Source organism: Rousettus aegyptiacus, unplaced genomic scaffold (genome assembly GCF_014176215.1).
Source record: "Rousettus aegyptiacus isolate mRouAeg1 unplaced genomic scaffold, mRouAeg1.p scaffold_m13_p_13, whole genome shotgun sequence".
NCBI classification, from domain to species: domain Eukaryota; kingdom Metazoa; phylum Chordata; class Mammalia; order Chiroptera; family Pteropodidae; genus Rousettus; species Rousettus aegyptiacus.
In genome coordinates, this window is record NW_023416288.1 from 56,466,948 (window position 1) to 56,484,540 (window position 17,593).

At 38.9% G+C, this 17,593-nt stretch overlaps 2 protein-coding genes across 4 annotated transcripts in view; one reads left to right on the plus strand and one right to left on the minus strand.

The window, feature by feature from the left end:
* Positions 1–5,120, minus strand: part of AKR1D1 (aldo-keto reductase family 1 member D1) — a 34,605-nt gene extending 29,485 nt beyond the window's left edge. The window contains exon 1 of one of the 3 annotated variants that reach the window (XM_016122876.2): positions 4,907–5,120. In XM_016122876.2, coding sequence (XP_015978362.2) covers positions 4,907–4,999 — 93 coding nt within the window. In that variant the 5' untranslated portion in view covers positions 5,000–5,120. The remainder of the gene's footprint in view (positions 1–4,906) is intronic. The other 2 variants (XM_016122878.2, XM_016122875.2) reach the window with 2 other exon arrangements.
* Positions 1–17,593, plus strand: part of CREB3L2 (cAMP responsive element binding protein 3 like 2) — a 187,887-nt gene that overhangs the window by 54,476 nt on the left and 115,818 nt on the right. The gene's annotated exons all lie outside the window — the stretch shown is intronic.

Consider the following 17,593-nt stretch of genomic DNA (forward strand, 5'->3'; position numbering starts at 1 on the left):
TAACCCCTTTCCTGCTCCTTGGCTGTACATTCCCACCTGCCTGTGCTGTATTCTGAGATGAACACCATCTCTCTCCCCTATGCAAAATTCCAGCCCTGTGTTCCCTGTACCCATCACAACAGCCCCTCTTGAGGAAAGTCTTCCTTACCGTTCTTTAACAGATGTCATTGAATAATTATTCTCCTTTAACAACCTGTCCCAGGATAAAGAAAATAGTACTTGATGTAAGAACAAGACTTTGCCTTCTCTAGGTGAAACAAAGTTCCCTGGGTTGAGAGGAGGGGAATCAGATGTGCATTGAGGAAAAAGCGAGGAATATTTAAAGGGTGGCATATTTCTGACAAGGTTCTGTGCCCCCTGCTTCCTCTGGCTCAGCGGCAGAATGGACTCCGTGTTTTGGGCTCCTTCTTGGAACTCACCAAAGGTTTGGACTTCACGTCTCCTTTGCCCCATATGCAAAGCCTGAGGCTTGCTCTCCAGGTTGTAAACACTTTTGCAGTTACAGAAATCTCAACCAGGGCCACCCAGGAAAAATACTGAATCAGTTCTTACCCCAATTCACCTTCCTAGGCCGCTGCTTCCCTGTAGCTTGGTGTTTCTTGATCTGCCCCATAACTAGATTTGTTCATTTTTACTTTCATCTTTGAACAAGAATTGTCTCAAAGCACTTCAACTTTTCCTTATGTGTTAGTTATATGCGTAATTTTTCCCCCTTCTTTCGTCATCCACTTATGGCTTTTAAATTCCTTATTTCCAGCCCATCGTTTCGATTCCTGTGTTATCTACAAAAATGCCTCACATGTGGTGGGCAATAAATATTTATTGAACTACATTATTATCTAGTCTCCAAAATATTTACCATAGGTCCTGGATCTGTGCAATTTGCATACCTGGTAATATTCTTGAGTTTTACTTCAAGGTTTTTTCTTTTTTTTTATTAACAGTGCCTATTAACTCTATGGGCTTATATTCGTAAATCTGAATTAATTTCTATCAAAGCAAAAAAAAAAAAAGAGAGATGACTCAAAACTGTCACTGTTAGACTTACCCAGGTGGAGCTATAGGAAGGGAGACAGAAATAGAGGGAACTCTGTCGGGGGCAGTTACAGACTATTTCACCCTTGTGCGAAAGCATTCTGGGAAGCCCGCATGGAAAAAAGTCACACAGATGATTTGTTTTCATTAGCGATCATCGGGTGAGGCAATGCCCAGAGTGCCTAGTTCTATTAATGTTGGTTCCATCTCAAAGTTCCCGAATCGACAGGCATGAAAGAAATACTTTTACAAGAAAGCTGGGTGTATTAAGAAAAAAAAAAGCCTTTGTAAGTCAGGAGAAGCTGAGCTTGTTAGCCGCACACAGCTCTGTAATACTGTTCTCCCAAGCCTCTCTCCTACACTTCCTGTCCCCGCATGTTCTATTAGAATCTAAACGGTGCTGAAGCTGGAGGTGACGCTGTTAGTCTTCTGTGTTGTAGCCGTCCATCTCTGCTCCCTTCCGTCTCCCCCCGAAGACACGCCTAAATCTTCACCTGGTGCCCTGCTGCTCTCTGACTTCTGTATCATCACTGAGCAGGATCTCGGGGCAAACATTGACTGACTTGATTATGTACACGGAACGTGAATGAGTTCCAGTAAAAGAGTTACGTCAGCCCGGTATTCACCTTGTGTCTCTTGTGGAATGAAAGGTTTGGAAAGATTCTCAGACATGTCTAGTGGAGAAGACTAAATTTTGGCATTTGACTCTACCTCTTGGAATAAGACTGATTCTAAAGTTAAATCTAATTTAGAACTTTTATTACAGGGTGACCACCTTGGGCACAGGCCTTTCTAGCCTCTGCCGCATAGGCCCTGGGTAGGTGATAAAGGAGCTGTCAGTTGTTTGGCTTGGAGCAGAGGCCATGAGTCGGCTCTCTCCAAGATACTCCATTCTCCCCATTCCCATATCCCACCTGAATCCCAGCTCTACTTCTTCGCCTACTGAAAATCTTCCAGATTTGTGTTGTGTATTTTTCTTCACATTAGAGTTTCTGATTTTATGAGACCTACGATTAGCTCCATATATTATATTACTCTACAATTGATAATATTTCTGATTGCAAATGTGGTTTTTGTGCATGCGTGATCTTCATTTCTAATAATATTCCTTTTATGTCATAGTCTCTAATCGATATAGATTTATCTTCCGAAGTAATTATAACTCCTTTGGGGATATGACTGCTTTTGAATGTCTCTAGCCCATAGCATTTACATATGTATATGTCTTCTAGGATATATGCTTCAGGATATATATTCCTAGATACTTTCAGGTACAGAAATACACATAGAAGGTCATAGTTAGAAATATGCAGCTTTATTGATAGAAGATATATTCATAACAGGCAGTAGAGTATAGTGATTCGAGCATAGGATCTGAAGCCAAACTCCGTTGGTTCAAATACTTTCTCCATTCTTTTGCATTATAAGTTTTGGGCAATTTATTTAATCTTTTTTATATCTTAGTTTTCTCATCTATGAAATGGGATTCAGTGATATCTCACTCATAATGTTGTGAAGATTAAATTAGAAAATACGTGTAATGTAAAACGCTTGAGTTCCTCGTATATGGTTACATGTTCAAAAAATTTTGGCTATTATTGTCTCCATTTACATCTCAATACCTCCTGATGCTCATGTACATACACACCCCCCTTCACAAACTCATTCATTAATTTAGCAAGCGTTAGCTGGATACCCATTACTAGATACTATACTAGGAATATAGGACTTAACAAGACATAGTCTCTTTCCTAATGGATTTCACAGTCTCGTGGGGGAAGATTGCAGAGAAACAATGACTACAGTATAGTGTGATAAGTGCGGCAATAAAGTTAAGCACAAGGGGCTGTGTGAATGTATAGGAGAGGCACGTCGTGGTGCCCGGGCCCTGAGATTCTGAGGAGAGGTATCCTCTGAGCTGAGTCTTGAAGGCTTGGTAGAGGTTAGCCAAGAGAAAGGATGTTCCAGGTAGAAGGCAGTGAGTGTGTTTGAAGGCTCGGAGATGGGAGAGCTGTTCAAGGAACTTAGGTAATGTTTTACACAGAGGGAAAGGTGGGAACGGTGGTGGTAGATGCTGCTGGATAGATGGTCTCGGCTGAACCATAAATGCACACACAGTACATGAGGCCAGGAGTGTGGACTGTCCCTTCCCCCCGCCCACCCCCCCACCGCCGTAATTGACAAGGGGCCCTTGAAGTGATTAAGCAGAGGAGTGATATGGTCAGATTTGGGTCTGAGGAGGATCCTGATAGCCTACTTTGGATAATTAATTGGAAGGGAACAAAATTGGAAGAATAGCCCAAAGATAATCTAAACTAAGACAGTGACAATACAGATAAAGAGGAGGGTGTGGACTGGGGAAACATTTCTGAGATAAATTCAGCAGGGACTTAGCAACCATTCGAATGTGGTGGGGAGAAGGGGAAACTTGGGGAAGAGGGCAGAATGAAGGAGTATACTCAGGGTTCTGGCTCGGGGGGCTGGGAGTGGTGGTGGCATTTGCTAGGAGGAGTGTTTGGGGAGAAGGGAAGATGGTAAGTGCACTTTGTCATGTTGCATTAGAGGCGCCTGTGGAAGATGGAGTGCCTACTCGGTGGTGCAACAGAACTATCCAACGGAACTACAGATTAGAGTCAGGAGACCGGAGATGAGGCCTAAGGATCTACATTTCTTTAAAAATGCCCCAGGTGGTTCTAATGTAGCCAGTTCACAGTGTATAGGGAGATATAACAAACGATAGGAAATAGAGATTTAAAAATGTCCGTGTATGTACACTTGAAGCAGAGATTACGAATGAGGTCACATAGAGACAATGAACAAGAGAGCAGAGAAAGGGACCAGTGATCCAGACTCTTACAATTGTTCCGACAGCGATTTTTCTTTGCATTACCAACACAAGGGAACTGGGCGGTTGACCTGGAATGGGGGATTGCGATACAAGTGTTAACCATTCATGGTACCTATAGTTTATCTTCTTTGGCCTTCCATTCTCTGTGCTGCCCCAGAATCATCTTTCAGAAACACCGACCTGATGATGCTACTGCTCTATTCCCAAACTTTAAGTAATTCCTCCCTCTCTATAATCCAGTCTCAATTTACATTTCCAGATCCAGCTGCCTTTACCTCTACCAGTTCCATGTGCCAGTCACTGTGGGGCTGGCCTTTCCTGGACACATCGTATATCCTGCGCCTCTGTACTCCCCCTTCTGCCTAAAATGTCCTGCCTCAGCTCTGCTTCTCTGCCTGACTCACTCATACTTAGTTTGACAGAATTCATTCATACACGATCACTCGAATTTCAGTAGCATTTCTACACATATCACTTTATTCTGATAATTAGCATGAAATGTTGAATTGCAATGAGGATAGCAGAAATATCTAAGTAGAAACTTTATTGTCTTTTAATGCAAACTCACTTCAGTCTTCATGGTTAAATTTATATTTATAGTTCCGGGACAACATTCGTTCTTTACTGTTTAATAATTAGGTGATAATTAGTGTATTGCCACTGTTAGATTTTTAATCCCCAGGAAGCAGAGATTAAGATCATGGTAGGTTTTCACCGTATATTAGACTGAACTAAAAACCACAAGCCATAAACTCAATAATTTCATGTGCCTAAAATGGAATAATCAGTATCCACCTGAATTTTAGTTAAGGAAACAGAAAAGTCCTATTCTCTAACCCAAGATAATTTGTAGTCACAAATCGATTTAGTTTAAGGTTTGGCTCAATATTTACTCAGCTAAACAGTGGACCTTGGAGGTTGCTTTCATTATTACAAAAAGTAAACCAATGAGGTCCATTTCAAATGAATTGCAGAGTATGCTTTAAGAAAATTAAGAAAAAACAAACAAACAGATCAGCTTACCAATTTAGGTTCTGAGAAGGTTCCAAGCCCGATGATAGGAATGCTGTTTCCATCACTTAGAGGTATGCGATGATCTGTAGCACTGAGGTACATCTTGGAGAGAGCCTGGGGTTTCAGATACCCAGGAGCGATTCTGAACACCACGGAAAGTGATTTGGAACACCACTGTGTCCTAAGGCCTGTTTAATCGAAGAAAGGGCCAGAGGGAGGAGCAGTGGGAGGGGAGAGAGATCGACAGATCTGTTTCTCAACCTGTTTTCTTCCAGGTTTTTTGGAAATCCTAACTCAGATTGTCCTTTGAACCTTATCAGAGAAATAAATAACTCATGAGAGTTTATACTTACTCTGCTGTAAAGAAAAGCTTGGGAAAAAACCCCAAAAGGATCTGTTAATCTAGCTGGCTTCTATCAGTTAGGATGCTTTTGTTGCCAAGTAACAGGACTATCTCAGATTCTCTTAAACTAAAAAGGAAATTTATTGTTTCATATTCCTGAAAACTTCAGCATTATGACTAGCTTGAGGTGAGACTGGGGGTCGGTGTCCCAGGACTTTCCCGAAGACTGATGCAGAGGACTGGGAGGGGTTCTGGGGTTTTTATCACCTACTTAAGTTTGGGAAAACTGGACTAGAGGATCAAATGATATGTCCAGGAACCAGCTTCTCGCTCTCTAGTTCTTTGCCTCCTTACTCTCTCAGCAGACTCTCCCCCTATCACTGAAAGATGGTAACCAGTCCTTGGGGTGACATGGTTCTGGGTTCAAACTTGATAAAAAAGAGAGTTTACTCTTCTCATAGCTCGCACAGTGATCTTGGAATGGGCTTTTTGAACTCGGCTGCCTTTCTTGGTTCAATGATCCATCACTACTAAATCAGTCATTGTGGTCAAAAGAAATAAAAGACTGATTGCCTTAAGATAATTAGAAGCCATTTCTGAGTTTGGAGTTGGGGTTAATCCTACTCAGGAAGATTCTGGAGATGGTTAAGAAAAAAGCAGGAAGTAGCAGTTTAGGAAATGACTAATAAAAATGATCCTAAAAATTTCTTGAGTATATCCTATGACAGTTATTTCCCATGGCCACATTTAGTCAATCATTTAATAATGCTGCCAGTCGGGGGCCACTAGGAACATATCTGTAAACAAATGAACTTAGTTTTATAAGCTTCCTGCAGCAAGAAGGCTTGCACTCTATAGGGAAGCACAGGGTGCCTTAGTGAGAGGGAGAGAGAGAAAGAGCTCTTTGTAGAAATTGGGCTATTTTAGGTGAATCTGGGGGACGGTTTGAGGGTGCAGGCATTGGTGTGTGTGTGTGCATGTGTGTGTGTGTTCATAAGGCAATACAGTGGTCGGGTATTTTAATAATTTTTATCTTGGAAGCAGAAGGAACAGAGCATGGCTAGAGATGCCATTGGAGAAAAAGCAGAAGTCACTTATATTAGGTGAAGATGGGAATTTTTGTGGTTGCATCGTATTTCTACTCAGGCATAATTATGAGGTGGACTTAGTTTATTCTTATCCGGGTCATGAAGAGTCCTCCTTTGATACCTGATAATCTGTGAAATTACTTATATTTAGCAGGAGAACATTATGGATATGGATAGCCTAGTGGTAAAAACTAGGCCAGCTACCACTTGATAGGCATAGGGCTGCTTCTTTTCCCCCTTTTTTTCTAAATCCCCACTTTTGGCCAAAGACAAAGTCAGACTATGGGATATTAATCTTTGATAAGATCTTTCTCATTGTCAGTATTTTGGTTAGGTAATCTGGGGTATGTTGCAACTAAATTAAACAAGTCTCTTCTGACCCTTCTATCATAGAATGAATCGTTGACTCATTTGATGTGAAAGTGGTTACATAGTAGCATTTAAGAATCAAGACAGGATGCAGTGACCAACTGCAATTCAGACAATTACTAGAAAAAAATACTATTAGTTTTGTAAATGACTGTTCATTATGGGACCTAGATGACTAAACCCAGGTCTCAACAATGTGCTTAAAAATCCAGCTGGGTCTATTTTGATATTTATATATTTGCAACAAGGTATGTTTGTTCTGGAGTAAACTCCCTCTTGTCATTCAAGAAGAAATTATGGGTGATGTGCTTGTCCATGAATACCTTGGCTGGTAAATTTAAACTGGTGTGATGGGCCTCTAGTAGTAGTACCCACGTAGAAAATTATATTTTAGGGGTGCATAGACTCCATGGAGAGCATGAATATTGCTTATCTCAAGTGGATCTCAACAGTGTACCAGTCATCAGGCCCCACAGGCAGATGTATCTTCTAAAGGAAGTTAAACATTTTCTGCAGTGACTCTGAAGAGAACAAGCTGTGTCAAGGGTTTGTGCTCCTCAGTAAACTGGGTTAGTTGTCAAGTTCAGTGATCTCACAAGAAGCATTTTGCTGATGTGGAGGCATAGTCCAATTTTCACAAGGTTGGGATTCATAATAGGAGAGAAATTTCAATGCCCAGAAGACATCTGTACAGGGAATCTATCACGAAAGTGTTTTTAAAAACACTTGTTAATTTTTTCAGCAGAATCAAATGGGTGTTATCCACTAATCAGATTTATAGCAATGACTACGGGCTGAGAAACCTGAGAAAAATACATAAGACTGTTTTGTCTTTCCTTAATGTCACAAAAAGACCCTTAGGGGTTCAGAGGAAGAAAATGAAAGAGCAAGAGAGCATCCTGGGAACACTTTAGTTAGTCACTGGGAGCTTCAGCCTATGCTATTAGGCAAGATTAGTAGTGAAACAAACCCAAAGAAAAAGGGTGTCACGTCCGAAAATTAATCTTGTTCCACAGATCTAAGCAAACTGTCTATATAATCGTTAGCTTCAACTGAGGGCCTGAGTCAACCTATTTTGAGAGATTATCTGCTTCTGGGAGATTTCAAAGAACTCTCAGTTTGACGTCTGTCATTGAAATGGAAGTCTGATGATTTAGAGAAAACGATGTATGTCTTTTTATTGAAAATATGAATCCAAGGATCACTACCTTAGAGTTTTTCTCCTGTGTTAATTATTAGTAGTACCTGACAAGGTGGTAATCATGGAAGTTCTAGGCAGATCGTTTGCTTTCTCTTCCAGAAGACCTAATCTCCAGATTTCAGGTCATTCAGAGATTGCTCATGTGATTAATTTGGAAAGGCCACCCGGACCTGTATATTGAAAAGATTACCAATATCAGTCATGTCAGCTTACAGTGGGGAAAGTTTCTAAATGCACGGGGTGGTCCATTACTGACTCGTAAAGAGAGAGCCAATGTCACTTAGGTTAATGGAGTACCTTGGAAATTCTAATCTCTCAGAACTTGGATAATTTTTAGTTTCAGAATTTCTATATTTTCTATACATTTTTCTGAAAATTAAGGATAAGGACAATACATTCTATGAGTAAAGGACAAAACTTTTTAAAGCTCTTTAATACTAGTCTGGCAAGAAGAAGTCTTAATCTACCCTAAAAATAAGCAAATAATGATCAAAACATAATAAAAAGTACTAATTGAACCAGTATTTTTTATTTCATGCTAATGGCAGGCCAGCCCAGATACCTGTTATCTGAAGTAAATTTACTTCTGGAAAAGGCTCGTATGCCAAGAAGGAATTTGTATCTATGGTATGTTGTGAAGACGGTTTGGAAGAAGAGTCGGAGTCTGGAAATGTGTAACTTACGTGGATAAAGGAGAGGAGGAATGGCAATGCTAGCACCCCCATCCCTGTCTCCTTAGCTTTTTATTAAGTTTCACTACAATGCTGGCTTTGTAATTTATTAAGAGTTACTGTTAGGTTAGTAAATACAAGCTACAGCCAACTCCCAGACTCAGCCTCAAAGCCACCACCGTGTTCTCAGCTATTTTTTCTAAAGTATCTTTTTCTTATCCTCTAAAGTATCCTTTTCTAGTCCTTAGAGCAAGAAGTCTCATTACCGGTCAGGCGTGTGCGCCCGTCCTGCAATGTGTCCTTGTGTGCAAGTCCACACTTGCTTCTGATGTCCTCGTTGCTCCAAGCACCAGGCATCCTGCCAGGGCTGCAGGGGTCTCTTACAACAGGGGTAGCATAACTCGCCTGACAATACCTAGTTTCTGTTTTTAATTATGAACTATTAATGAATAAAATTAAATTAGGGTTATCAAAAGGTGAATGACTATGTTTGATTAAGTGTTTGATTATTGAAAGTATTCACAGAACTCAATTTATAGTTGTTACGGGCAACAAGTATCATATAGCAATAGCGGGAGGAGCATGTATTGGGAGGTGTCTGGAGATCTCCAGGACAGGCTTCCTTACCCTCCTATCCCTGGGTTGCTCAGGATATACTTTGTCTTCAAGTTTTGAACCACCAGTGTCATGTGCCTAAGCACCTGAGTACCAGGAAGCCCAAACCTGTTGAGAGTGACCTGGTCGCCCAGGCATCTTCCAGCTACGTGACCAGTCTGAACGCTCAGCGCCCCCCAAACCAGGTGCAAGTCATAAATCGAATTAGTAATACTAAACATTGCCAAAAGGCTGTACATCTGCTCTGAAATAGCTCACTGCCCCAAGGTTATGGAATATCATTTACCTTTACTTAATAGGTCTGTAGTGTTGCTGAGAGTCAGTTGTGCCCCATGCTGTTCTGGAGATAAGGATTTGGTCAATTCATACAGCTGCAGTTAACCCGTACTAAAAGGGGAATATTCAATGTCCTCACACAGGTTAAATAATCAAGAGATTTTTCTCGTTCAGGTAGGGAAGGGGAGTTGTTAGGTTCGAACCGTCACAGCTACAGATGCTGATATGTGAAAGAGAAGCCACGATGGCAATAACCTGTCTCTAGGGCATTTAATTTATCTCATAAACATATAATTATTTTCAAGTGACAGCAATATTTAAGTCTAAGATGCTGGGAAAAACATCTTTAAATACACAGTTATTTTACCAGTCCTTTATTTAAATATAGGTATGTTTCTTTTAGTCTGAAAAGCACGTAATTATTGATGTGTATTTTATTAATATGTTTTACTTATACATAATTTACCCAGGAAGATGAACTTTCATTTTCATTTATCAAGCTTTTCCCCCACTTTCTTCTTACATTTGGTAAATGAAAAAGTTTGCACAGTCATTCCAAATTTATGAAAATTTGTGGAATGCCAAGCAAACCTGATTATTTTACTTATTTTTTAAATAAATCTTAATGGTATCTAGTGGTCTTTCCAGTAATTCAATAATAGCTTAGTCATCAAAAGGTACCTTAACTGAAAAGATTTCCCATGTCGGAACACTTGAAAGAATTCACGAGACGCCACAGAGTTCGGTAAGGTAGCGCTTTGAGTCAGAGCTGCAGTGCAGGTGGGAGAGGCTCAGGCTCCCACAGTCACACACAACACCCACGTTCCCCGGTTCACGCATCCAGGTCTCTGCAAGGTAGCTTAGCTTAGGCTAGAACTCAAAGCCACAGTTCCCAGCACAGAGTTTCATGCCTCTCTGGCCGCATCATCAAGCGCAGATAAAAACCGAACTGGTTTGGCGAACTGCGCACCATCCGTTGAGAAACCGGTGTTGCAGGGAGCATTCCCAGGGGAGTCTCCCCTTTAACCGACTGATTATAAAGCTGCTCTTTTCTTGGGCAAGAATCAGTAGTGTCATGCAGGAGACCCAGAGACAGAATTACTCCATTCCATCTGTAAATTGATTCTATTGTTCATATTGTTTTATTTTTCTGAATTTGGGGCCTAAATTTGGGAAAGGAAAATCAGGAGTCTTTAAAGGAAAAAATATTATAAACATAAGATGTAAGTATCCAGAGACAAGCAGGAAATGATTTATTTTATCCAGGCAATATATATATATAAAATACATTTAAAATATATATATATATTTTTTTAATTCATTTTTTTATGGTGACATTGGTTAATGAAATCCAATAAGTTTCACCCATACACTATAACAATAAGGCATAATATATATTTAAAATGTGTGTTCACCTCCCATAGTTAGATTTCTTTCTGTCACCGCATATTTGACCCTCTTTACCTCGTCTGCCTCCCCCTTTCCCCCACACCCAAGCAATATTTTAAAAGCACATCATAATCAGAAACAATAATTGATAGAGACTTTTAACTCTTTCAAGGAACTTTTGTTTAAATGATTTAAGTATATGCCAGAAATAATGAGGGCTAATGGAATATCGTGACGATAAAAAAAAAAAAAAACCTCTGTGGCACAAAAAAACTGACTTATTTTAAAGAAAGAACACCCAAGTTATAATTTTCTCCTTTACTCACCATTGACATAATAATTTTTAATAAAGAATTTGTCAGTTATCTTTTATATGTAAGTATTAAGATGTAGATATATATACAAATAGATGATAAATGTAAAAATTTTAATTTTAGTCTTAATATATAATGTATAAGTATATTAAACAAAATGATGTTTATCATACTGAATTTTAATCATCTCCAAGAATTTCTTTGATGAATAGGCAAGTCATATTTATTATCCTAGCCCTATGTTTGTATTTTTGTATATCTATTGTACCTAGGCTAATCAACCATTTACATTAATTTCCATATTTAACCAAAGTAACCAATTCTTTCAAAGTAAACAATTTAAAATTTTCTTCAGACACAAGAGAAGACTAAAGAACAGAAAACCAAGAACTGGTCTCAGTTCGCAGAACTTTTCTTAATATCATTTATTTCAAAAATAAACATATAACATCATTCCAAAGACATTTACACATACTCTTAATACTACAGAAAGAATGAAGCAAAACGTTTTATTTGTAGACAACAAATTTTTTACCTGGGAAAAGTTAAAACATTTCTTTTCTTGGAAACCATGTACTGTACATAATTTTTGCAAACTTTCCCTATTTATGAGAATATCCCTTAGCCCTTTCTTTGTTTATCAGCTCTTATTTTTATGAGTTTTACACCATGGGAAAAAAATACATTGTGCTCTGTCACCCAATAGCACCAGTTAGAAGTGTTCTGTTTTTCTTTACTGATGCTGAAATTAGATCTATACCCTGTCAGCTATGAGTTCCATAGTTCTGGAGTGCTCAGAAACCTATGTTTCTAGTGGTTATTCCTGACCCCTCAACTAATCATGATTCAGGGCAAGGAATCATGCTTCAGGGGCTGAGAAGTCCCAGGGGAAGATGCGGTATATCTGGATCACCAAGAATACCTCGATCAGTCCCCAGACTGCCCAAGACTATTCTGTTTTTTTTTGTCGGCAGGTCATTTTGCTGCAAACCCTGCTAACCCTGTATAAGATCGTCTCTGCATCAAAGCCTAAGAAGCAATAACAAAAATACTGGTCAATGCTACAATGACAGATCAGTTTTGGTGGGCATCTGCTGTTTTATCTGCCTAGCACTCCTGCCATCTTCTGGAGGCAATTTTTCCCTCCATCTTTTCAGAAATTGCTCCTTTATTTAGTTTAGTCATGTGATTATTTTAGAGACGGCTAATCATAGCATCTTCCCCACTTCCTGTCCAGTGTCAGCTGGTCCAGATGGTAAGCATGTGAAGTAGGTTGGGTCAATCGGTGTCCCTCTATAGTTCATGAAGCTCAAGTTGATTCGTACAGGAGGAATCAAGCATTGCTGATAACCACCGTGCCTGCCATATGGAGGAGGATCTGAGAGAACGTCACTGACAAGCGAAGAAAAGCACAGGCAAGTGATGGAGAATGTCTGGCAGTGTTTGTGCTCCATGACGCAAGCATCCTCCAGGTCCAGCCCTTCTCAGTGTTCCATAAACCAGAAGGCCGTGTATAAGAGGACTTATAAGGGGAGGGATGCAAAATATAGAAATACAGGAAATATATTTGGTCAAAAACAGAAACTTTTTTAGTAGACAACATAAAAGTGAACAAGGTTTGGAAGATTCAGAATATATTTTTGCATTATAAAAGATGTAACCTATTATGTTTAATGTCACCTACATACAATAACTATTATAATAATATAAAATACTGTTTTTCACATGTCGGACTGGAAAAAATCTGCCCGATTGGAGAGACTGGGTGGAGCGGGCGCTCTCATGCTTTGGCGATGGAATGACAAAGGGTGCACGCCTAGTATTCGGCATCTAGTAAAATTACATATGCATTGCCAGTATCTAGTCAAATCACATATGCATCGATCCAGCAGGAATCTATCCATAGATACATTGTTGAAAGCATAAAATTATGTGTGCACAAAGTAGTCACTGCCTAAAACACTAGGAAGAATCTCAAAAAACACTAGGAAGAATCTCAAAAAACAAAAACAAACAAACAAAAAAAACCCAAACCACTCGGCAAGGACTATTTTTCTGGGCACTTTGCTGAGTTTTTCATAAACCATTCCACAGTTTTATTGAATCGGCTGCTTCTGGTTGATGGCTAAATCATGACCTATGTGGACATGAGCCTATTGCTTTATTTATTTATTTATTTTGTCAATAAATGTGATCTTTGGTCAGAGACCTTGTTACATGGCAAATAATTGCAATACATGAAGCATTATGTAAATCTGCGTATTCTGGCAGAAGTGCTATGAGCAAGGAAGACAATTTGTGCCAAAGTGTCCATTTCAATGAAGACAAGCACCATCTCCTCGTTGATAGAAGGAGTCTAGTGTAAGCACTGTCCCCAATTAAATCAGTATGGACCTTCGGGGAATAGAGTATCTGCTGTTGTCTCGTTTGGTACTATAAAGTAACAGGTTCATTCTCTAACCATCTACACAACCAGCTAGATGCTGCCCATGAATTAGTGTTGATCTTTAGTCCATTTCTTCATTCACACAGATTGAACAACAATATGTACCACTCAGAGTTCTACCTACACTCATTTATTCAGGGCTACTCTGGAGTAAGGCCATAGTGCGGCAGTCGTCCGCTTCTGTCTGGTGTTGGCCATCGGACGTGCTGTCTACTGTAAACCTGTCCTTTGGTTTTCTTCTTTTGTTAACTGGTCACGTGGAACTTCCCATGAAGATGGATGTGTAAGGAAATCACAGAATGTTAAGATTGGTACCAAATGGCAACCGTTACCCTCTTTTGCCTTGAAAAGACAAAGCGGAGTGGTTCCTGAAACTGACGGACTGATCGTGTTTCAAATTTTGTTTCTTTGAAAAATTATGTTTCATAATTTCTAGTTTTCCCTACGAACCACATACTGAGAAAAACATGTCCACGCAAAGCCTCGCACACTAATGTTCACGACAGATTGATTCATGAGAGCACCGGACTGGAAACGACACAAAAGTCCATCAGTGGCTGAATGGATAAACACATTGTGGCATATTCATACGAGGGAACGCTACTCAGCAACAAAAAAGAACCAGTTCCTTATGCATGCAACAGCATAGATGAATCTCAAAATCATTATGCTTAGTGAAAAAGATGCAAAAGAGCACGCGAATTATAATTCCAGTTACATGAAACTCTAGGCAAGATAAATCTCATCCATACTGACAGAAAGCTGGTCAGCGATTGCCTGAGGTCTTGGACGGAAGGTTGGAACCCATAGGGAAGGGACACAAAGGAATCTGTTGAGGTGATGGAAATGTCTCCTCTCTCTAATTGTGGTGGTGGTATATGAGTGTATAATTTGTCAAATACCATCTAACTGTACTCTTAAAAAGGGTACATTTTAGTGTATGTAAATTACACCCCAACAAATTTAATTTAAAATGTATTAATTGTACTTTTAACCTCTTATCAGAGATTTAATTTTATTTACCACTGTCCTGATTTTTCTAACATCATGTATTTTAATTTTATACATATTTTAATAGCTTTCACATTATACAGTTATTATTTTTTCAGTCAGTGATTAAATTTACCCAAATGGTTGATTTTCGGTAGTCCATTTCTGCCCCTCCCTCCCTCCCTCCCTCCCTCCCTTCCTTCCTTCCTTCCTTCCTTCCTTCCTTTTTCCCTCCTTCCCTTCCACCCTTCTTTTTTCCCCCTGGCTTTAGCCACAATGACTGAGTTATTTTAGTTTCTTTCTTTCTCTTTCCAGTGGTTGCTGACCTCTAAGCCTTGCCTAGTGAAAGGCTGGACATTTAGCCTTCCTTTGGCTTTATAGGATATTTATCAGGTAAACATGATATTGATCTGAACCTATTTTAGAACTCTGGGGACAAGGGTCAGGGAGCTAAATAAATGCACTTTTAAAGACATTCCATCATCTCTGTTGAATATTGTAATATTGTAGAAGAAAGATAGGCAATATTGCATAAGACCCATTGTAATATGATTATTCATTGGTATATTTGTCTCTTAGACAATGAGCTCTTGGAGGTAAGGTACATGGTCTGGAAAATTTTTGCATCCTCAGTGATTAGTATAGTTTCTGTAATATAATAGAGGCTGAGAAAGAGGTTTGTTGATATTCAGTTTACATGGATGGTCTAGCTTCTGGATAATGAAGCCAAGAACTTCAGAGTTGGAATAAACTTTGTAAAGATACTGCAGTATTAATAGAGTAATACAGCACTAATCTCCTAGCTGCATCATTTGTTGAAAAGACAATTTTCCTCCATTTAATGGTTTGGCACTCTTGTCAAAAATACATGAATTTATTTTTGAAATCTCACTTCCATTCCACTGATCTTCATGTCTAATGTTACACTAATACTACCCGGTCTTGATTACTTTGCTTCATAGTAAGTTTTGAAAGTGTGAGTCTTCCCAATTTGTTCTTCTTTTTCAAGATTGTTTTAGCTCTTCAATGTCCCTTGCTCCAGTTCTTTCAGTATCATTTGTTGAAAAGGCTTTATTTCATCAATGAATTGCCTTTGCTCCTTTCTCAAAGATCAGTTGCATATGTTTGTGCAGGTGAATTTCTGGGCTCTCTTTCATTCTGTTGATCTCTTTGTTCTTTCATCAATCCACACTCTCTTGATTACTCATTTTTTTTTAGGGTTCAGTAGTAAAGATTTAATTTAGTTGCATGTAGATAACTCAATAGCTAAGCTCTTTAATATCTACAAATAAGATATAATTGCATTTTTACGTATTTTGCAAAACCATAATAAAATACTGGAAATTAAAAACTTACAATATGATGATAAACTGCCTGTGCAGTTATTATTACTGGATAAAGATAAATGAAGCAACATTTCAGAGGTGAAATTACTGAGCCCGAATTACAGTAATTTGGCGAATGGGGTAATTATCTAGAGATGAAACAGGTCCGGGACTCTTGTCAGAAAGAGTTAAATTACACAGGGTAAACCCAGGACAGTACGGAGACTGTTTTATCTACTGAGTAGTTCTAGTTTTTAAATAACTATAAGAACATTTGGTCTTACGTTTATCATATCATTGTAACATTAACTTATAAAAACTAAAATAGATAACAGTTGTAGTCAAATAAAAACATACCTCAGTATATCATACTATTAAAAAAAACTCCAATTACTTTGGGTTATTCTCCCATTTAATCTTTGTTTTAGTAGTTGAGTGGGAGTATGTTTTCAATTAAAATAAAATTCTGGACCAAAAATAGCTGAAATGGAAAACCAAAATATATGAACCATCTGTGACTCTGTAAAACTATTTGTCTTCAACGTTGACTGCAGGCTTTACCAAAATTTATAATTATTTCTTTTTCTTCACAAATAAAGATTCTGTGCCAGGTAGAAAATAAACATTCCCTTTGTAAATAGCAGAACAAACCTAAACCCTCACAACAGTTGCAGATGCACAGTTCACCTTAAAATATTAGAAATACCATGCGATTTTAACAACACTGGGTACTTTTATGATAGAGACCTTAATAATTAACAAAATGACTTCCATTCTCATGGTACTTTTATAAGAGGGCTTGATAAAAGAAATACGCTGAGAAACTTTTTGTGGAAAAAGAATGAGATAATGGCTGCAGCTCTGAAAGGACAAATTTACTATATTGGGATGGTTGCAACTGCTATCTGTCCTCATTACCATATTCTAAAACAAGAAACATGATATTTTGCTTTCACGAAGTCTATCATTTGGCGATTTCAGAGTCCTTAACATAGCTCCATCCAGCACTAGTAATGGGTAACCAGCTATCCCTAGTAACCAGCACTATTAATCCCATTTAGATGACTTCCTCCTCATGTAACGGCATCCCTCACTATCCGTAGCTTCATGGAGGTCCCTTTTATTCTCTTGTGTTGCGTATGTATATCCAAGATAAGCCACGTGAAGCAAAAAGGTTATCATTCTGAAAGCCCTTACAGGTTTGCAGCTGAAAATAAGGTTGTCCTGCAGACCACCGTGAGTCCTGAGTTTCCAAGTCGTACTCTTTGGGTGGTACCTTTTTAAAGGCTGGAGGCTCAGGTGCTGAGGCCGACTCAACTAATGATGATGTATTACCTGCCGCAGCGTCCCCTACTCTCCAGGCTGGTGATGCCTTATCACCCTCCACCTGGTTCCCACCCCAGCATCTTCTCACTCATATATTTTTGACATGTAGCAATCTCTTCATTTGTGGCATATGTAGTGGTGGAACCAAAAGATTCTTATCCTCGTGACATAGTTTGTGAGCATGGACTTTATTAACAATAACTCAGGGAAAAATCAATTGTCAGAACAAACCTGGATTAACTCTGCCTCTGATTTTTATAACGCACAGTTAGTTTGTAAGGTCAGGCAAAATATTTAGATTTAGTATGAATTAGCCATAATGGGAATTAGTAAGGTTTTATAG